This window comes from Rissa tridactyla, chromosome 1 (assembly GCF_028500815.1).
Source record: "Rissa tridactyla isolate bRisTri1 chromosome 1, bRisTri1.patW.cur.20221130, whole genome shotgun sequence".
Taxonomy (NCBI): Eukaryota; Metazoa; Chordata; class Aves; order Charadriiformes; family Laridae; genus Rissa; species Rissa tridactyla.
In genome coordinates, this window is record NC_071466.1 from 103741211 (window position 1) to 103764491 (window position 23281).

General features: G+C 37.5%; 1 protein-coding gene across 6 annotated transcripts in view; it reads right to left on the reverse strand.

The window, feature by feature from the left end:
• Positions 1–446: 446 nt before the first annotated feature.
• Positions 447–23281, reverse strand: part of SON (SON DNA and RNA binding protein) — a 38828-nt gene continuing 15993 nt past the window's right edge. For 2 of the 6 annotated variants that reach the window (XM_054189247.1, XM_054189248.1), the window contains exons 4-12: positions 22694–22854; positions 20226–20366; positions 18613–18801; positions 14235–14345; positions 13721–13837; positions 6274–6421; positions 2199–2267; positions 1988–2103; positions 447–1447 (exon numbers count right to left, since the gene is read on the reverse strand). In XM_054189247.1, the coding sequence (XP_054045222.1) occupies positions 1289–1447; positions 1988–2103; positions 2199–2267; positions 6274–6421; positions 13721–13837; positions 14235–14345; positions 18613–18801; positions 20226–20366; positions 22694–22854 (1211 nt within the window). In that variant the 3' untranslated portion in view covers positions 447–1288. Of the gene's footprint in view, positions 1448–1987; positions 2104–2198; positions 2268–6273; positions 6422–7152; positions 7233–8007; positions 8129–13720; positions 13838–14234; positions 14346–16191; positions 16251–18612; positions 18802–20225; positions 20367–22693; positions 22855–23281 lie in introns of those variants that run through there. The other 4 variants (XM_054189249.1, XR_008464567.1, XR_008464566.1 and 1 more) reach the window with 4 other exon arrangements.

Genomic DNA, 23281 nt, shown 5'->3' on the forward strand with positions numbered 1-23281 from the left:
GAGGTGTACAACATCCTTTCCAATTCAAAGTGCACATAGCTAAAGTACTAATACTTCTTAAGTTAAACAAAACAAAAAAAAAAAGAAAAGAAAAAAAGAAGGAAAAGCTTTCTACATCCTCTCCCTTGTCAAACTGCCAAAACTCTGGATCGGGCTGTCTCCTTGTGGGCAGAGTGCCATTACGGAAAATTTAAGCCCAAGGAGTTAATTTGGTAATAGTTCAAAGCAACCACAAATGACTAGAACTGATTCTGCAACCCTAACAGCTGCTGATAATCTTCACAAAGCGTACTTCTACACTGTGCGTTTCTTCGAAAAGTTGTTTTGGCATACATTTTAATTACTGTTTACTGACCAGTGATTAAGATTATGAACTTGTGCTGCTTTATTGACCAAGTCGGGTACAACAATTTAAGCATCATTCTATCCCCTCCCCCCCACCCCCCCACCCCGAATCCAGTTGTAGATTTGTTAAGAGTTTAAAATTCACATTAACCACAAATTCATACAATCAACATCAGGCAGTGTGTTAATTTGTTTGGAATAGACAACTCCGTCACCTCCCTCTCTTAGAACATGCAGGGAGAGTCACCTTTACACCGCAAGTCTCATCGGTTCCATTGCTGGACTTTCTGCCATCCCTTTTTTGAAAGCCAAGTCTTTTGCCTAATCAGGTCTGTCCTAGAGTATGGGCTGTACGGCCAGTCGCAGTGCGCCACCCAGTTAGACCCCCTCCCCCCCAAAAAAACAAAATGGCGAGAGAAGCCGCGGGGTTAACACCGTACAACAGGGCTGCCCGGGCGCTCTCTGGCGGGGGTGACGGTACTGGCCCAGTATCTGTCCAGCAGTACGCGCCAGCCTCGACTAGACTAAGGTGAAGCCGCCGCACCACCTTTTACCAAGCTGTCGGCAAAAGTGCGCGAGGAGCTTTACCGAGACCAGGGAAAACCGCAGCGTAGTACAAAACAGTATGAAAGTGTTAACATTCTGTCTTGAAGAGAAATTGCATGAGTTTTTAAAACAAGGGTTTAGATTACTGATGCCTCCAGAGTCTGTCGTCTGATTTAGTCGTTTAAGAAATAATTACATCACTAATGTAAACAATATAAACATACCAAAAACTAAGTATGATTTAAATACATTTTGATGGTACAAAAGAAAAACCTGAAGGTGTCTGTACAGTTTTTACAACGTGGGAATTGCCGATGTATTTACAACATGAAAGGGCAAATACCATTTTTGTGCAGAGTAAAATTATCTGAAATAATGTCAATATAAAAAACAATATCTAGCGGTGTGAGGCACTCCTAAACATGGTGGTATTAACCATGCTTTCCTTTGGTACAAGTCCCATCGCTTGGAGAGCCGCAGTTGCTGCTGTGGCTTTAGCATGCTTCTTATTAAGGCTGGCAAAAGTAGGCCTGTATTCATTTCCATTGACTCTCACCTGTTTATGAAAGAGGGGGAGGAAAAAAAGAAAGCGTTAGAAAGTGCCACTTCACTTCCGTTTCGAGGCCGTGCTAAATAGCTCCTTGAAGCACATTCTCTACGTCACTCCTCTTTAGGGGTAGACAAAATCCACGCCTGGTCTGTAAGCTCAATCATTTCCAAATAGTAACTGCTAATACGAGGTATGACATGAAAAAGAATGCCCACATCATAAGCTAACTGATTGACAAGAGTACCTAAATCTTGCTCGCTACCTTTACAACAGTCAGGCTCAACACCACACCTGCAAGTAAAGAGCAAGACCATGATACCACACAGGTTAATAATTTCAGTAAGAAGTGGAAGAGCGTGTTTCTTGAGAGATTTACATATTAATGTGCTTGAGAGCTCCGATTTGGCCTTCCCAGAAACAGGACTTTGAAATTAGCAGTCCTCAGCCACCCCTGAGGTGGCTCATATGTTTGTATACAAATATGAACATGAATTTCCATCGCCTTTAATAGAGAGACTAACAGCAAAAAAGGAAACTCAAACGCACCTTAAAGATAAAATGTTTGCGATGATCAGGCCCACTATCATCCACCAACACAAATTCGGGTGGTGACCATCTTCTTTTGTTACAGATCTCCATCAACGCAGAAACTGGATGTTTACCTAAAGATAAAATGTTTTTGAAATTTCAATGCTGCTATCAAAGCAATCATTTTAAATGAGATTTATTATTTTTTTTAGACAAGTAAAAATCTCACCTGAAAGATCCTTCATCACAACATAATGTCCAGATCTCTTTTGTGCCTTCTCTCCCACAGCAACAAGCCCTAAACAAAACACAATAAAGTTTATATTTATGATTCCCACGTGATTTCCATATTCTCAGCAGTAGAGCAATTAACACCTATCAGTGGAGATGAAACCTGGAGACACCATACAACTGTCTTTGCAGAAGTCTTTCAAACCTCCTTTTTATCCAGCATTTTTTTTCCCTCCATACTACATGGAACTTTCTTCTCAACTGCTCCAGTAAGACTGTGAACAAGCCAGGTTGTAGAAAACTTTGAGTAGTCCTTTGCAAGTCAGGAAACACCTGGTTTTCCGTGCTGCCTTTGGAGAAACACTGAGCAAGAGATAAACTTATAAGCATTCTCTCATTCAGTATTTGGTTTGTGCAACCCAAAAGCCATCCACTTAAGATAGTTTGCCTCCAACATACAAAGTATATTTCCACTAAATGGTAAAAAGTGTACCCAGTGTGTCCTTTTATGACACGATTAACACAGCAGCATGTTCTTATAACGTGTGCTCTTTTTATTTAACGGTATTCAAATATTTATCCTTTACATGCAAGTTCACAGCCCAATTACTGTGATTTCAATCACACTGGCATATAAAGTAGCAGAAAAGCATGCAACTGGGCCCCACGTCAATACAAAGAGCACAGGGTCGCAGTGGAAGTCACTGTGAAACACAGAAGCAAAACATCTTCCTTTTTAAAATCTTGCAAGAGTACGAAATAAAATGTATCAAATGCCAATAACCATGAAGCACTCGAGTTTCTTTCCATTCATTTTGCCATTACCTTAAATACACATAAGCAAAATACCTGATCATTTTTTCAGAATTTCTCGGACTTCAATCCTTCAACATTACTTTGTTTCTTACCTCAATTTGTTTCTGTTCCTGGCTTTGGTGAATAAATACAGGGAGATACTGCAATTGTTTCCAGTTTCTTCCTGTTCCTTCAGCTTTTTTTGGTTGGCATTTTGTTTTGTTTTGCTTTAAAAGAAAATCCTTCCCTCCTTGACAGATTTTCGTCCTAGTACTCATGCAGCTCCTCAGTAGGGACTTTTCAAGTGGCATGAAACCCTCATAGATAACAGTCACTGAAACAAAGCTCTGTGGGTTGTTTTTCTTTCCCCTTACCAAATTTTATATCCAAACTAACCAAAGATTTCCAACCAAAGAAAAAACCTCTCATGCCATTCTCTGCATTAATGCTGTGTCTCCCTTACTCTGAGTCACTGACACTCGTCTCCCACATCTTCCCTGGTACCTCAAGAGGGATTTTCAAGAAAGCTGCAACGGACTCTGACAAGCCCTGCTGATGGACCCAGCTTCTTTGAACACGGACAACCAAAAATATACCGGCTGATGGCAAAGCCCAAGAGACAAGTGTCAGTGATCTCACTCGGCATCTGGAAAAAACAGGACCTAAGGGAAAGCTATGGCAAAGGCAGACAACCTTTTGGTTCATGTCTTAGTGCAGCCAACTGAGTAACTCCTTAGCAAACTGCTTGTTCCTGCATCTAGAAATACTATTTTATTTGGGGGACAAGTTCTACAAATGTGTTTAAACCCTTACAAAAGAAAAATGGGTTGGTTAGTTAGTGACAGACAGACTCCCAAAAATTTCTGACTTTTCTTTAAACCTCTATGCAGAACTTAAAAAAAAAAAAAAACAAAAAAAACAAAAAAAAAAAAACAACAAAAACCAAAAAAACAAAAACGACTTTTTACACATTTAAGCATCAAAGAACACTAATGTTTGAAGAAGCTGTTCAGCTACTCGTCATAAATTCAGTTCTTCTTCCTAATGCACGGAACATGCTGCCTCTTCATAATGCCAGTTGTCTCCCTATATTATAGGCTGGCTGGCTCAACATTACAGATTATTCTTTATCAACACAGAACACCTTTACATTTTTTGTGGAAATTACCAGGTAAGATTGCATATATGATAATAATCAAATATTTAAAAACTATGAAATTAAAGCAAAGCCTGACCATCACTGAGATTATCAGTATTTTCAGATGAATCTATCACATGCCAGGAAGAGGCATCCTTTAACTGCACCTAAGATTTCTAACTGTTATTGAAGAGCGTTCTGAACCGGGAAGAACAAACTCTCTGTTACAGAATATCCAGCACAATGAGGACCTGATCCTGTCTCAGGCCTTAGGGCTTGATGCTTGAAACTTCGGTCCCAAATTCTGCAGGCATTAAGCAAATTTGTACCAGGAACCACATGAGGATCCTGGGGCACACTTCTAGAACTGGGAACTTGAGCTGTGACACAGCCGTGTACCACCACCATGATTTTAATGCTCAAAGAGTTCACAGGTTGTGCAGCAATACTCCCTCTTTCCTATGGCGTGACAAGAAGCAATCAACCTAACGAAGAGAGGTAACCCTTCCCTCCTCACCACAAAAATCCAGCACTGTGTTACGCAGCCTGCTTGAGAATATTAAACTGAAAGTGACCGTTTTCAATTTCTTCTCTCTGACTGATATAAATCAAGCTAAAATGAAGGAACTCTTACCAGCACCGCGAACTTTACAAGACAACAGGAAGAAAAACAGCTGAAAAGCAGTCTGGTCATTATTCGCACATAACAAAGATGTCTGTATTGTTGTGTTCTGTACTTGGAGGCTGTTGCACTTCTCTATTTATAAAACCCTATTAGGCCGCTAGGTCTTTAGAATGTAGAAAGCAAGCAATGGATATTTTCATAATGTAGGCCTGCTTTCTCATTTTCTACCTCCTTGCACTTAATATTTAAATGTTCAAATTATATTTTTCACTGCTAGCTTGGTCACCTGAGCAGTTTTGAACTATCTCCATATTTGAGAATTAGCAATTTTGACACCTAAAGATTCCTCCAACAGCATCTCTGCAAATAACCTTCATAACATTTGCATTTATATGCCTTGTTATCTTACAAGCTCAATTATGAGCACTGACAAAAGCTAACACAAACTCATAATTCAAAGTATTTTCATGCTTTAGTATCAGAAGTGATCTATTTCACATATTAAAGCTTCCCAGTTTTTAAAAATATTTAGGAAAAGAGAAGTAAGAATTTGTTTGCCTGCAGTCGGTGTTAATTTCTTATTTTGGAAACATACATAATAGAGCACTTAAATCATAAATCTCAACTGCTGAAATTCTGCATCTTGTATTTAAAATGGGTAGAACTTGTATAGGTATTTCAGATGGAAAATTTTCATAAACATTCACTCTGAAAACAGAACTCTTGCTGAATATGCTGGTGAGATGGCCAATCACATAAACCACACTGCATGTGAATAAAGGGATAGTTCCTTCTAATCAAATGAGACAAGTGCAACAGTTCTCCACCTGTGGCCACAGACTACATAAAGAGGAGGAAAGACTGCCAAAGCAATCTTTGGAAACAATCAGGGAAACATCACCGTAGCTGAGCAGAGGTGCCTGCAGCAGGATCAAACTAGGAGACGGAAGAGCAGGGAGATCACATGGACAAAAAAGGAAACAGAATCTATTTGCATGACCTAAAAACATCAGCATGACAGCCTATTCGTGTCAGGGCTTCAGCTGAAAGGCATCAGTAACTCAACTCCGTAGCTCTCATCTCCGTCCTTCCTCCCAGATTAAAACTGATTGAACTGTTCAATCTTCTATCCTGCTCCATTCCTGCTTCAGCCACTTTCTCTAGACCAACTATAATGGCTTTTCCACAATTCATTTCCCTGCCCATGCCTCCGCCATACATCCAACCGAAGCCCATCCCTAAACTTAAGAAGCCCTGAGAAGCACATTTTAAAATGGAAGGGGAAAGTTAGGGCAAGTTAAAGAACATCTGGAAGAGTTCACAGGCATAAGGACAAAGCCTACATACATAATCCAGGGCCTGAAACGCTAGCACCAAAATCATCTACATCATTCTGCTAATTTTTACAGAGAAGCTATACCCAGAAAAAGCTTACTACTTCAAAGATATTTTGCCTATCTCCAAAGCAGACACAAGAAGTTTTTACTGCCATAAGACATTTAAGAAAGGGCTTACCTTTTCGATCTGTCTTAAAATCGACCATAATAGGCTCAACGCTGCCTTCTTTGTTTTTCCCAAGGCCTTCTCCTTCTCTCCAGCCCATTTTTCTCATCAGTTGAGCTCCCATTCCTCCAGTTACAGGGGCTGCTCTTAAGAACTGATCCTATCCAGAAAAAGAAAAGTAAAACAAGTCCTAAAGTTAGCACTGGGATTTAAAAAAGTAAGTGGGAGCTTCCAAAAAAATGTTTCTAACAACCTTTCACAGACTCAATTCAAAAAAAATACACCTTAGCTTTATATACATTAACATCTTGTATAAACCAGAGTTCACGCAGACACACGAGACACAACTCAATATTTTCAAAAAAGAACAACTTAAGAAAATTCTAATGCAATCCAAAAGTGGCAAGGGACCCATTTCAGACATATGTACTTAATAAAATGATAACCGTCCATTTTTAAACACGCTACTTTGGTTCCAATGCATCTCTTCGCATCTTGTGAAAGGAGGCAGTGTTTACTGTTTAACTGGCAACATGTGTGCCAAGTGTACCTAGTTATTGAACAAAATACAAGCACATTTAGTAATGACATTCACAGAGTGTTTAGGCGTATTTTAAATATTAAAAAAAAAAAAGTTTCCCCATTTTATTATACAGCAGTTGCACATTCAAGTTCTACTCTGAAAATCCACATGAAACATACAGGTTTTTCTTTTCTTTTTTTAAAGGAAAAAAAAGGCGCTTAGCCACACAGTTTAGCAGCAGTAGTCTTCACATTCTTTCAAATCATCATTAACATAATACTTGTTAAATGGTGAAAGCTTATAAACAGAAATTTTAAAAATCTGTTTTGATGTAAAGAACTTTAAAAACTCCTTAAATGTTTACGTACCTAGGCCTCGATGGCCGCAGTGTTGTGAATAGTAGGGCTGGCATTGACCGTGGCAAGAAGGCAGCTACAAGGATTTGACCCTGAAACAAGTTTCCATATAGAGGGGTGAAAGTTCACAGGTTATTCTGTGAACTATCATCTCTCTTCTGCCCCCCCCGCTGACCCAAGTAAGTAAGTCAATCATTTCCATCACAGCAAAAAATTGCTTGCCTTAAAATATACAAGTTTACACACTGGCACTGATAAGTCCATCAGTTATTTCGCATAGTAGGTTAGATGATACAATGCCTAGTATTTTTGTGAAAATTTTACTTACTATCAAAGCAAATTAATAGAACGGCTTTTTGTTTTGTTTTGTTTTTCTCCTTTGAGTTGCGCTTGCAAAAGTAAGTGTTTCCCAGATTTGGACAAAGGACTGACAGGTCCTTGGTTTCAATTTGTACGTAAACAAAACCAGAGTCTTACTTTTGCAGAGACTAACGATAATATATTTTTAAGGGGATTTCAAATTGCCAACTGACACACACTGATGATGCATGTGTGTAATCCCCACTATACACAGTGTTAAAAAAATTAATAAAAAAAAAATTGCTGAAGATTGTGGCAGGACTTCTCCAAATATTTACCTATTAAACAGTAAATACCTATCAATCATGCAACTGGGTGCTGCATTTAGTAACAAAGTGCTCTGATGGAAGAGTAGAGAGGCCAAGTGCACCTCTCCAGTTCAACTTTTTTTTCTGACCGGTGCAGACCATGCAGTGTGTGTGTATGTGTGTGTGTGTAACACAGAGACAATCAGTTTCTTTGATACGAACTGCCTCAATCTATACACCTAGAATGGCTTTTACTTACTTCCATTTTCATCCTCCCCTCTCTTTTCCAGGAACCTCTCATAAGAAAAGGGCAACCATGCCGAGAATGATACAAACCCCAGTCAATGTCACCCTGGGTTCCGTTTCCTCTTTTGTACCTGCTTTGCAATGATAGAATTTTCAATATAAACATCTGTTTCATTATCACCAGCGCATATTCAGTTCACAAACGACAGAACGCAATTTCGTGATGAGGTCATTTTAATGTTACACAGCTTTCTCACCACACCTGTAAATGTACTAATTCAGGGGCTAGGAGTGGTGTAGAAAGGAGAGAAGAGAATCAAAATATTGCTATTTGTAGCTAAAATCAAAGCCCCCGGTTCCTATATAGGAATTACCAGAGCCTGAATAAATTCCAAATACTGAAAATAAAAAGAGTTCTAGATTCAAAAGTGCAGTTTACTAAAAACACCTCTTCTAATGTGTGAATTCAGAACCCTATCTGATAACTTTTAGTAAGAATTTCTTACACTATGCTGACTCTTAAATATGTACAACAGAACCAAGAAAACAAGGAATTAGAAAGGAAAGTTTTGTTTCATTACAGAATAGCTGTACTTGTGCATCACGCTAAAAGGCTAAATGAAATAATTCTGGTACCAATATGAAAGGAGCCAGGAGAAGCCTACTTTGATTCCGTTTACTGAAGAAGCAAAGAAGGCCTGCAGCAGGGGAAAATGTTCTGCTTTCAGTTTGTTTGTTTGTTTTTTAAATAATAAACTGAATATAAATCTCTAATGTCACCTGTACAATTATATTCTCTATTTTTTTATAACTTAAATGATAGACAACTTCACTCAGCCCATGATTTAATAGAGTATGGGTAAGAAGTGCTGAGTATGGGTAAAAAAAAAAAAAAAAAAAAAAATAGTGCTGTGTTTGCAATTACATTTGAAAACGTAAAAATAGTACAAACCTTAACAAGGGCAGGGAAGCAAGATACACATTTCCTTTCAGTTTTAAAAATCATAAAAGGCCAAGCCTCACAAAATTATTTAGCAGTTATGTACCCCTGCAGATCCGTCCCATAAGGAGGATATCAAATTGAAGAGTATGTAATACAATAAAACTCCAGGTTTCTAAGTATTTGGTTACTGTTGTTGGAATTAACTAATTGTTTTAAAAATAATTGTTCTCTTTCATTCATTCATCCCAATTTGAGTAAGTCTGCATGAAAATTTAGTATCATTTTTCTCATCTTTTGATCGCTAAAGTCTACTAAAGGTCAGCCAATAAAGCACACTTCCATTCTGCCAGCAGATGGAGACAACTAATAAGCCCCGTTCTTGTGTCAACACTTTTTCTTTAAAAAGGAGGCCACAGAGTAAAACCTGATTATTTAAGAGAGTTTTTTAGCCATTTTAATTAAAACTATTATTCTTTTAAACCTATCTTAGGGCAACAAATTTTGGAGCACACGAATGCCTGAATTACCATTTAAGGGCTTAAACAAGCAGACATACACACACACAAAAAAAAAAATCACATCTGGAAGATGTTTTTACAGGGTTTTTTTTTTTTCTGAAAGACTACACAAGTTGGACAGTCGCTGTCATTTAACTGCAACAGCTGTCTTTGGGCCACAACATGCAAAATATTAAAGCCATAATTATTTGAGAAACCTTAAAATGCATCATCAATTTCTGCTCTGAAAATAAAATACCAATTCCTTCTTACAATGCTGACATGGCATTGGAACATAAGTTCTGTGATAGGGAAGGTTCATTTCTTTTCAGCAATAATTTATCAAGCAAAAGACAGCAAAGCCTTAAAGGCACTAGGCGGGCAGTTTCAGCTATAACACAATGGGCTGTCTTAAAGATTACTTTAAGACTAACTCCGAAGAATTTCTCTGAGTCAAGTACCAGGAAGACGCATCTATCTTTGGCAAAACTTCAGCAAAGTAGCTGAATTTTCCATTAAATAAACTGGCACTTTTAGTAGCAGCCACGCTTCTTCCTCAATACAAAAGGAAGAATACCGTTCTGAAGAATCCCATCAAATGCCTTACAAAAACTACGCTCGCAATCAGCTTCAGGATTTCTGTTCATAGCTTTTGCGTATAATCAGGAGAAAGCACGCTGAGGATAGCCGGAAAAAGAGACATTTGAGGGCTGAACAGGGAGCCAGTCCAATGTAAGGAACAGTTGATCTGCCTTGCCCTGTGGCCTTCGTTTCCAAGGAAAGCTCATTGTGTCATGTAAGACAATAAGAACACAAGTATTGTGATAAGTGGCCTTGCTAGAGGGTTATCAGTTCTTGTGCAAGTGACAATCACAAGACTTAGTTTTACCGCCATCGTTAGTGCGAGTTTTACTCATCTGCTATGAATGTGGGAGAACGGAAGTGACACTGACTTTTCAGAACTTGCTAGACAAAGCACAGCACTCTACAGCTGTAGTAAAACTGTGTGTCATGCTTTAACACAACTGAATGAGAGAGATCCCAAACACTACCCTGTGAGAGTAAAATGTTGCAAAAATCTTGTTTTGGAGAGCAAGTTTAGGCAACAGAATTAAGCTGATAAATCCAGGAACTAGTGGTGAGCGTGGGAAAGTCTGAGTAAGTAGACCTCAACAGAAATTGCTTGGAAAAAAAAATTAGACCACTTCCTCTGATTTGACATTTATTCAGCAGCACAGTGCATTTGTAAGGGAAAAAAAAAAAAAAAAAAAAGCAGCAACCTCCAGAACAAGTCAGTCATATTTGTGAACTGATTACACCAATGATGATAAACTGAAACAGAAACCACTTTTCAAAAGAAAGAGATATCACCGTTCATCAATCTGTTTTAACAATACAAGAAACCTAACAACATATGATTCCTTTATGAATACTGCTCAGAACCCTACGTATGAACATCATGGATTAGCACATTACTTAGAAAAACAAGCCATACTTCTAACTGGTATGTTGATCATTCAAGTATGCCAACGTTAACCACTTCAGTAACTAATTCCCTCAAAACTTTACTGAGATAAAATTGAAACTGCAGGCATATTTTGGTTTGAGTACATATTACCTCTCCAGAATCTTTTTGAAGTACAAAAAAAAAAGCTGAAATCCAAGAAATGCAAAGTGAAGACAGCGCTTATCAAACAAGCTCCCCGAGTACTTTTAGTTTTTCTCCCCTCCTGACACCGCTCTTCTGTTTTGTTACATCTATCTAGTTTTGTGATTCTCTGTCAAGCAGAGTGTCTGTAGATGTTCTAATTCTTTGTCACAAGTGACTAGCTGACATAGGCTCTGTTTCTGCGGAACAGTGCACATCCACAAGTCCTTTTACAGCAATTGCTTATGGCAATCTCCCAAGCAAAACGCCTTCAGTAAACAACATCTTCAGTCAGAAACGTGCATTAATTTACACACACAACACACTCCAATAAATTCCACAGCCCTACTAGCAGATGAAAAATTTACAAATACTAGGGGTTTTTTTTGTTAATGTTAAAATGCATTTTCTTAGGACAAAAAAAGGAGTACAAGTCTGACTTCTCAGTGCTACGTTGCATAATTAACAGGAACTAAGTCACGCAACTTCAAGTACCTAAGTAAAATACAACCTGTACTTTGCATTTCATGGTTGGTTTGCATTCATGTCACTGAGAAAGATAACATGCATTCAGAACCCATTATCCCTACTTCACTTTTTCTGTGGAATCATTCTCTAACCACAGGATGTGCCTCCACATTAAGTTCATCAAACCTAAGTTTTGTGAAGGTTTACACAGGCCCCACCATTCCTAAAAAAAAAACAGGACGAGTCTTGTGTAGCCCCTAATGCATTTTGTAGAGGGCGCATGACTGTAACTACTTGTCATCTCATGAGTTTGATGGCAATGTGCGTGCAAATATGGAACCTGGAAAGAGCAAAAGAAGTCAAGCTGAGGAATGCCAGAGCAGGAAAGAGGACCGTGTCCTCATCTTCTTCACCCAACAACTCTTCTTGTTTCCAGTAGCAGCCTCCTTTCTGACAAACCACATGATGCTTGCTAGGGAGGACGCCTACTACTGCAAACCACTACATTTATACAGCTGTGAGAAGAACAGAAGTGCTTCTGCCAGCTCACTATGATTTCTAGATTCAACAAAATGTTCCAATATACTTCTGCTCCTCACAGCAGTCATGTTCAAAAGCCGGACACCAGACTCTTCTCTCATTTTCTCCCTATAAAGCGTTTTGTTTGGGTTTTGCTGTTTTATTTGGTTGAGGTTTTTTAAGCAGATCAGAGTGAAGTTCAAAGACCGAGGGAACACATGTTTGCCTTCACTTGAATTTTTGTTAGTGGATACTCCTGTCACTGTAAGGCACAGAACCTCAAGGAATGAAAACGGGATGAGAAGAGGAGGCTTGGGAAAGAGATGATCAAAGCTGCTTCCTTTCTGTAGCCTTGGGAACCCACCCAAGGTCCTGCAGAAAGGGAGGACCCTCCTAGGCTTGCTCATCTCTTTCAAAAGCCTTGCGGTAGAAAAGCTCTCCTTTTCTCTCCAATACATCCCTGATGAGTGCTTTATATTTCTAAGTTCCTCCACCAGGGACAATCATTGTAATCATCAAAGCCAACATTTCGTTACAATCTCAGAAGTTAATAATTGTTAAAAATAAGACTTTATTATCTGTGCTCTGTATTAATACTGAGAAGATCCAAAAAGACTCCCATCTAGCAAGTAACTTGGATCTCTCTGTTGCCTGGCTTTCTGTATTGTTTGGCTATATAAAGTGGAAAAACAAGTTAGTGAATCTTGTCAAAAATATTTCTAATTTTAGGATGTTATAATTCCAGACTTTTGTGTTCAGTTTACACCAACTTTTATGGAAAATTCTAGCTAAGCCTCAAATCTAACCTACCAGTTTTAAGGGCTGTCTTAACTCTGCGTTCTGGAAGGATAAGCAAGATACAGCATATACTCAACTACATCACTTGCAAGACTGACCGCCATAACTCATTATTCTTTTTGCCTGAAAGGTGGATATTGCTTGAATTCCTCAGTTCTACTTCTTGAAAGAGTTTAGTATTCAGTTTCAAAGATGAAGCATGAATTATTAAAACTTATAAACCGCATGTATGTATGACGCACCACACCGTCAAAATAAGCCAGTATTACTCTGCAGTAAGAGGTAACTATTTCACCGTAGGATGACATTCAACTTAGTAACCCAACTGCAACTCCTGGTTTAACATTCCAAATCTTTGGCTCCCAGAAAACACTAGTGATACAAGTAGAGGCAAAGCAGCAGTCAGATAGAACCAAGTCAAACAAAATGGCTGTTTGGGACTTGGTTCACTGAAGTTGATGCCAAAACATCACTTCGATAACATCGGGATCAAACCTTGCCTCACCTGTCCCAATCCTGTAAAAGTAGTGATGGACCTACCACTGCAATCATACCAATATCACGAATGGCATTTCAGTGTAAGATAACAGTATATACGAACCAATCTGATTCAAATAGCAGACGCACACCTTATTGAAGTACTCTATGTCATGAACAACACCTTAATGCACAACAAAATGGACACAGCAGCAGCAAGTATCTAAATTGATCAAAAGACAATGATTTAACTCAACCTGTTATATTTGACACATGCATTACCATAGATTTTTAAGGCATATTTTTTGCATTTTCCGATACTTCCACTGCTATTTAAAATGTGATAGTTAGACAAGTATGTGTGCATAACTTCTACCTTTCTAATCCATGCTTGGGGACCACTGTTGGTCAGCTCATCCGAGGACAATATCTGTGCTCCAGTACTTCCTGTGAACTGGCCAGGTATGGAGTTTGATTGAGCCCAGGCGTCAATCTAAAAAATAAAAATCAAATGTAAGACTGAAATAAAAGTGTGCACATTTTTCCTTTGCAATTCTCTGTTGCTTCTCAATAATTTTCATGATGATTCCTCACTAAACTTTAGTGCTGTGTTCATTAGCACTCATTTGTAAGCAGACACTCCAAAAAGCTGAACATCTTTGTACAGCAACCCTAAAGCCTGAGCTCAGTCTAGCAAGTTCATTGTTCACAGTTTGCGTATCCTCAAAATCAGTGTTAAGAAGTGCGAAATAAAAGCAGAACTTTTAAACATGTGCCCATAAACCGGCCTTCCAAAAACCTGTACCTAAAATACACAATGAAAAATCAGCTGGTGTGAAGGTTTACTTTCTTTAAGTTCATCAAAATGATGATGAAAAAGTGCAACATACCTGTTCCTGTGCACGATTTAACATGCACATGGCCTCTAAATCAAACGTGTTTTCATTAAGCCTTTTCTGAGCCAGTGCTCGATCATTCATAGCTGTAGTTATGTCCACGCCCTAGGAAGAAGAAGATTATTTTTAAAAATATATCAGACCACAATAATAGCCATTTGATGTGGAAAAAGCTGCTGTAGAATAAATACAATATACTACAGATACTACAGCATCGTTTTACACATTGAATAGTTGGTTTGATACACAAACAGGCAACTTAACAAGTAGTCCCAGGATTTTTTTTTAAGTATATCCAATATGGGCTTTCCTAAACAAATACAAAATCTGAAGTTAAATTATAACGCCTTGATAACTTAGTATCACCTGCACATACAAAATATCAAAACAGTTATTTTCAGAAAACGGTTCTGGTGCATAATACTTAAATAGAGAAGCATATTGTTCAATGGAATCTCAATAACCAACAGAATTAGATGTAATTTATCTAGGAATTAAGAAAAAAAAGCCTTCATACAGTTGTTCACATGAGCATCCTACGATTACGTCACACTAAAACTTCAAGTTAAACATATAAAAAAATTACAGCAAGAATCCCATGTATTCCATGAACTTGGCTTTAGTGTTTTAAATCTTAATCTTCAGCCTAAAACAGACTTGCATAAAAGTAAAACCAAACTGCTAGCTCATAAAATTGATGGTTTTGGATAGACCTGTGCTGCTGAACTGGCATAAAGTGTAAAGAAAAATAAATCTGAAACTATCTCACACATACTGATTAGAGTCATTTGGGTAAAAACATGGAACAAATCAAGAAGCTTAATGCAAACCTCTGTGCAAAGCAATCAATGGAGAAATCCAAAATATTTGGGGATATAAAGATATAATAAATTATGGCTAGCACACAGCTCTTTTAAAATTATTTGTGCCCTGTTCTTCAGATGATATGCATTTTATGGATCATTCTATTTTGAGAGCAGAAAAAGAACAGTGCTCAGAGACAAGTGAATTTTCCCTGGATATGCGAGCAAGTGAAGGAGACTGAAAGAGCTGTAACTGTTTGAAACACAGAAGAAACCGGATAATCAAAAGAGCAGGTGGCACATAAAGTAAGCGATGGTTTAATTATTATTTTTTTAAAAAATTTGTTTTACAAAAGACTTATCTTTTGTTAGTCACTATCTCAATAACCTTAGCCTCTCACACATTATATTAGAATAAAGGGCCAGTAGAAGAAACTGATTTAAAATTGCATTTGCTGAACAGAAAAATACAGTTAATCCACAAAATCCCTGTCACAGGAACCAGGACAAGAATTTAGTAAATACTGAAGAACAGTAAGAGACAGAAACAAATGCCTACAATGGCATAAAACAGGTTAATTATTTTTGAACTCTGGCTATTAAATCTTATTTTAAGATGGGGAATTTTTTTTTACTGTTTAGGACAAAAAGCATTTCCTTTGGGAAGATCACTACTGAAACATCTGGCACTGACCAAGACAGACTTAAAATCCCGGAAGTCCTATGCATCTATGAAGTAGACTTCAGTGTTTATTTATTGTCCCAGCTGACAAAAACACAGATCATAAACAAGGCACAAGAAAATTATAAGATTTTCTAACAATCACCTGACAGTCACATAGGTACAAGAACGCCTGTTCAGAATATAAACTTTCTTGTGTAAATAAGTTCCCTCTATATAGTTAAAATAATTCTTTAATGTCTTGTTTGTGAAACTTGTTCAGGAGATAAATAAAAGTTATTCTACTCACCAAAAGCTTCAATCCAGCAATACACATATGCATGCAAGTAGTCCACTGAAACCACATTGGGACCACTCACATACTTAAACACACATGTGTACTTTAGTGCTTTACCGGACTGGGGCCTATTAGTAGATACCCTGGTTAGTTAGAATTCCCATATACTTTCCCCACATGGTCAGTCACCATTTTGGAGACCATCATGGCTTTGTATTATGTCAAGACACTTGATGGCAGCTTTGCATCTTGAAAAAAAAACAGCTCTGCTTGAAGTATGAAAAGTTGTTATTATTTAGTCAAGTAAAACAGTTTCAAGTTCAGCATGCTATTCTCTGTAAAGTTTTGCCTTTCCAATCCTACTTTTAATAACATCTTCCCCACAGACAAAAATTGCAAATAATGAAGCAAGAAAGAAGAGGCTGACAACAAAAAGCAGGCTTTTTTGACATACTTTGTAGGTCCACCGATACATCAAACGCATTTACTACTTTTTTAGATCATGATGGCTTCTCTGCGTAATAGTCCCCTGTGCATGCTCCAAACTTAAATACAACACTTCAACTCTATACTTTCAGACTTTCAAATATAGCTTCTTTCTCATAGGCTTCTCTGCCTTCTAGAGACATGCTAATACTTCAGGTTACTCAAGACTTTTTCCTCCATCTCCTACTACAACAAACCACTATATTAAGAACATAATGTTTTATTAAAACAATTCATAATATATCAGCAGGGCCATTTTGGACTGCTTATTCTCGTAACTAATTCTGTGACTTGAATAAAAGCATAACAATAAAACCAATTACGTATTTTTCAATGTCAATGTAGACTTGCATCAGAATTGCCACAATCAGATTTCACAATTAGCAACAATGACTGGAGGTAAATTATATGTCAAACTTCCTGAGGATCCACGCACATTCCCCCTCTACCCTAGTGCAACAGGAAGGGAGCTTATCTGGTTTATTTTGCTCCAAGAAAGCCGTTTCAACCACAAAGAGTCCTCATAAGCATTAAAAAAATTAATCAGAGAAGCACTCTGTTACCTTTCAGACTCCCTGGAGAAACATACATGGATTCTGCTACTACAAGAGTATTCCAAAATTAAGGATTGTCAAACCCAAAGGGGATGGTATGCTCTGCTGTCAGCTAATGACCCTTGAAATCATCCTTAACACAAACCAAGTTAAGGTAAATGCAAATAAAAATATTTATTTACAAAATATAAAAACAGACAACAGTGTTACAAGTTTTTATAAAGATACACGTGACAGAAAGAAAGTTATGTTTAATGTATTTACTCCAATGTCAATTTTTAAGGCCTTTTCTACATACTCAATACACGAACCATCAGTGCTTAGCCAACCCAGTTTGTCAAAGACACAAGCCCAGTGTCATTGGCAACCTAGATGCAGACATCTACAGAGCTCACTTGAACTATGAGCACATCATTAACCATTTGAAGGACAAGACTTTTTACCACTTGGTAAAAAAAAAAAACAAAAAAAACCCACAGCCAAATGTTAGTATATAATGTTTCTGTGCTATGGACTTTTTACATATAGCTTAGTAACTGGGAATGACATTCTGCACGAGCATTTCAGAATGTTTGTATTATTAGTGGTTCATAAAAAGACCCAACAGCAGTTACCATCTGCACTGAGGGAACGACGAGTTGGGTACCTGACTGTCAAACTCTGATGTATACCGTGAAAATACCTGTTGAACGAGCTATATTTACTGTGCTTTTGGTGCTCTAGACACAGAAGAAAATATCTTCTGTGCTTCAGGAAGCAAATGGTACAACCTTAGAAAGTTCTTGAAAAACAAAAAGCACCAAGTGGAGAGATCGTTTCATCAGAAATGGATGCCAAGGCTTTTTTGTTTATTCACTTTGAAAGCTACGAGAACAAGTCTTCAGATGGAGAGAGGTAACATCAACTTGAAAAAATTTACATCTGTTTTAAATATTTAATTTACTTAATTACAAAAACCCCACAAAGCATCCTTTTTAAGACATTTCAAGGGGAAAAACATTTGGGTTTTTTTTTAGTTTATTGTACATACAATTAGATTTTCCTTTGGAAGGCCACATGGAAGACAACTATGTGAGAAAATGTGACTGTAAAGCTAAAAAATTACGAGATACGTCCAGATGAAGCCGCAGTTTGAGAAACTACTTTCAAACCTATTTTTAATGGACTACATTTCAATGTAGTGTTATTGCTCTAAGATTGGTAGAACAATTTTAATTATTATTAAATTCATTATTATGAAAGTCTCCACTTAGGGTATTAACCTCTGCAGGAAACTGGACAAGAAACTTGCTTTTCACCTTCAAGCAAAAGTTTATATTCTATTCTAGAGACAGAGAAGTCACTAGTTGACAAAAGCACACAGTATGGGTACAGGTTGCTTTTGTCATTACCCATGTGAACACGGCAACCAAATTCGAAGACCACAGCAGTTCAAATACTTAGCTTATTAAAGTGCTGGATACTACCTACGTAAGCGTTTGGGGTTTTTTGTAGACTGCAATTTGACAGCAGACTGACCAGGTGATGGTTTTGGTTTTCTTATATGATATGCTTTCCTTCCCTTCCTTACCTCAATGGATGGTTTGGGGAAAACATCATCCTTGCCGTCGTCTTTGCCTTTTTCAACTGGAACCCATTCTCCATAGACACTATCTGCTTCTTTTTTCCTATGTTGAGACCCAGATGAAACAGGGAACTCCTTTGACAAGCTGACCTGATTTTTTGGTTGTGGTGGTGGTGCTGGTTTTATGCTGGGAGTCTTAAAGAAATAAAAGTAGAAAAAGTTAAAAACAGAAAACACACAATACTCACAGCATGTCTTCAAGAAACAATTTACTGTGTACACTTCATATTAAGTTTTCATAAAATAGTCATTGTTCTTACTAACATCAAACTGAAAGCCTTTATAACAAATCATTTTAGCACAGCCCTAAAAACACACAAGTGAGCACCAAACTATACCATAAGATGAAACAGACAGAAGCTAAAATTGCTTAAATTGGCTTCAGCAGCCAAAAATGTGCAAAACCTCACTCTCACAATTAAATCTCTGTGCTTTCCCTCCACCCCATCATAAAAAGAACAATCTTAAATCTGGCACACATGCATTTTGTAATGGAAAACTCCAAAATAAAATATCACATGGCTGTGATATCCACATGATGATAAAAGGCTCTACATTACTATACAGAGAGAAAGCAGTTTTCAACATTTTGTTTTCTAGTTTTTCATTATTTTTTAATAGCAGCATTTTGTGTACACCACAAGCTATATATATATATAGATAGCTAGATAGATAGTACTTTATACGCTGCAAAATCAGAGCAGACTTTCACAGGCACAACCCCCCCCCCCCAAAGATACAACTATAAAAAAAAAAAAACAAAAAACACCAACCCCAGAAACTAATCCATGCTTCAAAGCATACAAATCCCAGGTGCATTTAAAGAAATGCTCCCTCATTTTATTCCTTCCAACATATTCATATCCAGAAAGAGTCAATACAAGCTCTGACAGAGTCAAAAGCAGTTCCCCCAAGGAGGGGGCTTAATAGGACATTTAGAGCCTCTTAGTAACAGGCAACATCAGTGATCCTCATTCTTAACACAGCATTTACTTCTCTATTGGCTAATCTCAAAACTAACATTACGTTCTTCTCCTTTAGCGAACACTTGAGATCTACTGAAGTAGCAGACATACGAGATTTGGAGTCTGCACAAAGCTGATGGTATCCTCTTATTTAGGTGTTATCTATCACCTATTTTAGGTGTTATCTAAACACCTCAAAATGTGTTTAGAATTTTGCTGGGGGGTGGTGGTGGGGGGTGTTTGTCTTTTAAACAAAAAGCATTTTCCAATTCCAGTGCTGTTTACAAATTCATACTGTATTTTTGCAAATAAAATGTGAAGTAAAACCAATCCTCTTTATATTATTTAAGCTTTAAAAGCGGCAAAGATATTAATGAAAAGAAAAAAAAACAACAAACCAGTTTCAATCCAATTATAGGAACTACCAAAATTTCATAGACTGCAGGTAAGTTTTTTATTGTAGCAAGAGTACTTTAACAATATCCCAATGCAATTTCACCAAGATTATCGATCTCTGCTTAATTCCTGTAAAATTACTTGCATTATTTAAAAATAACCACATTTTAAAATATTGACAATTAAAGAAGTACTCACACTTAAATTGAAAAAAATAGGTTTGGGTTCACTGAGCTTAAAAGGATGATTATAGAAAGGACGTTCTTCCTCCTCTTCATCAGAAACATGAGGTTTGTTCACTATCACATCATCTGTGCTTTGAGCAATCTTCTTGCATTTCTAAAAGGAGAAAAAAAAAAGGGGGGGAGGACATGACAGCTCTGAATAAACCTGAACCTTCAACCAAAACATACAAAAGAACATTTTTACAAAAATGTGTTTTTCTTCTCTAAAGCAGAAGGTATAATCTGGGTAAATCTTTTAGCGATGCCGTCAATATATACACTTTTGACATTTTACACACATTATCAAACACCTTCCTAGGTTTGCTAGGCACTCATGCAGCAAATAATTTCACAGACATAAAATTTCAGCAGTATACTGTAAAACCTGGTACATACTTCTAGTTGCAGAACGTATGTCTAAGGCTGCAAACATTCCAGAGTAGGAACTCACCGATTGTTTGGCATCCCACATAACTAGCATATTGCAATCCGACAGAAACTTCACTATAACTCACAAAACTACCACACAGGAAAACTTAAGAATTAATAGTTACGATTCTATGTTCTACTGGTAATGCAGGGACCTACTCAGAAGCAGTGCCTCCACGAGATCTCAGATTTCTTCTGAAATGTTTTGATGTTGGTCAGGTATGCAAGGCACCCCCATTTTATATTCAACAGAAGTTGAATATAAAACATATAGGTGCTATAGGCATATTGCAGTCAAATGAGAAGAGAGCCTCCAGGGAGGGGGAGGAGGGGGGAGGGGGGGAGAAAACAAAAAGACGTTCTAGAGAGGCTCAAATATTATGATGAAAAACTGTTTACTGATTATGGTTATCTGCACCGAGTGTTTACCAGCAGCAACTATAACCTAGTCAGCCCAAAATGCATTTGAGAACGTTATAGTCTAGTACATTCCCATTCGTGAAAAGTACATTTAGAAGACATTTGAGGACTTAATATTTAAGGAAATAATACCGGTAAAGCGAAGCCATCATCGGATTTCATTCTAATTCAAGTTCATACTATGTAAATCACATCTGTTTGATTGTTGGCATGTAAGGAGCAAACAGGCAGCTCCATCACTAAAAATCAAGACAATTAACGGCACTGCTCTCACCATTCCTTAAAAAAAAAAAAAAAAAAAAAAAAAGAGATTCCTGCACTCTCCTGTGCTAAGACGCCTCCAAACATTGACTGAAGCACATTCTTCAGGCAACAGGAAAAGCCTGCACTATCTGGAAAGCTAATCAACAAAATGTATTACCTATATTAATTAGGTTGGCTCCCAACTAATTGGAAGCAGTCTGTCCAGTCTGCAGGTTACACTGCAGAGAGGAAAGACAACACAGCTAACTTTACAGGAAGCTGAACAGGCTCCAGAAAGGGTCCTCCTCTTGGGCACACTACCGTATAACAATGGCCTAGGCTGCTTCTGCGGCCAATTTTGATTAAATGGAACAGGAACATTGTCCAACAGATTCCCACAGTTGGAAAGGGCAAGGCAGGGCAGGTTTTAGGCTTCCAGATTAGCACTAGCTACACTGGATCTTGGTCAGGTTACATGAACCACTTAAGATGTCTGCACAGTGTATCTGAACAATCTCAGCTTTTTTTACAAACAAGTACTTCTGCTTCCACTAGCCCACGCACAACTAAGAGATTACTTTTCAGCAATTTGACATTGCTTAATTTCAGATGTTATTCCCATCAACAGGTATTTCAGAACTGTCACGCTGATGATGCAATTTAAAAAAAAAAACAAAAACACAAACAAAAAACACCAATCCAAAAGCACTTCCCCGCTCCCCCCTCACCCTATTCCAAATTTTCTCTAGTTTCTGGGGGAAAAAAAACTACAGGGAAATTAACAAATTGAAAAAGATGATATTACTACAGTAAAAGGACAAATAGCAATTTTTTTCCCCACAATCAGAACAAAAACATCCCATTTGTAGAAGTGAACTGCAATGGAACAGAATAGCAGCAGTATTTTTTCTAAAATTATCTTAAGAGTGCGTATTAAAATATATAGAACTATGTGAAGCGGGCACTTGATTTTTGACCCAGAGATAACATTTAACAATGTGAAATTCACTAACTAAAGTAAGGTTATAAATAAATAAAACCACCAGAACCAAAAACTAGAAGTGAAAGCTTTGGTTTTTATTAACAGGACTGCAAGGAAAACTACCAATTTGTACAAAGTTAGAACAGAATCAAAACAAAACAAAAAAAAGGCAAAAGAATTGGATTTCATGTATTTCCACAGAATTAAAATACCTGTTTTGATGACTTAAAAAGAACTGTGTAGAGAATAAGGGCTCAAATCACCAGCCAGCTTACATGCTAACCAAGCACACAGAATGACAGCTTGCCTACAAGTCACAAAACAACAATTTGCTTATTTTCAGGTTTAATACTGTTGTTTTCGCTTACCTCTGTGAGCTCCTTTAGCGTATCTCTTGATGACTTCTGATTGGCTTTGTCGTCTTTCTTTTGAGATAACAAAGGCATCAGGCTTGGTGGTAAGGGAACACCAGACTTAGCACACATGGCCGCTGCATTAGCTTTGGCTATTTCAAGTAGCTGAGCCTTGTCTAAAAAAAATTATATTTTTTTTTTTAAAGAAAAATTATTATTTTTACAGATTCTTGTTTTAATAATAAGCAAGCATTTCTGTCAGACTAAACAAAGTACAAAGACAAAACAAAGATTTTACCCATGCCATGCATTTTTATGTTCTATGAAGATAAATAAAACTGTACTTAGTTTCTCAGGACTTGTTAAAATTTGGTCTACCCAACAGACAAGTGAAACTGCAAATTTAACACAAAGCACGGGAGTCCAAATTACAGCACTCAAAATCCTCCAAACCCCAGAAGTTCTTTGCCTATTTTACCTCACTGATTCATTCTAGTATTGGAAATACTACGTCATTTCTATATAGCATAAATTCCAAATTTCTATTCCACTTCTAGCCATCTCTGAAAAGCATTTACAGGTCTTGAGGAAGTCTCCAAGTCC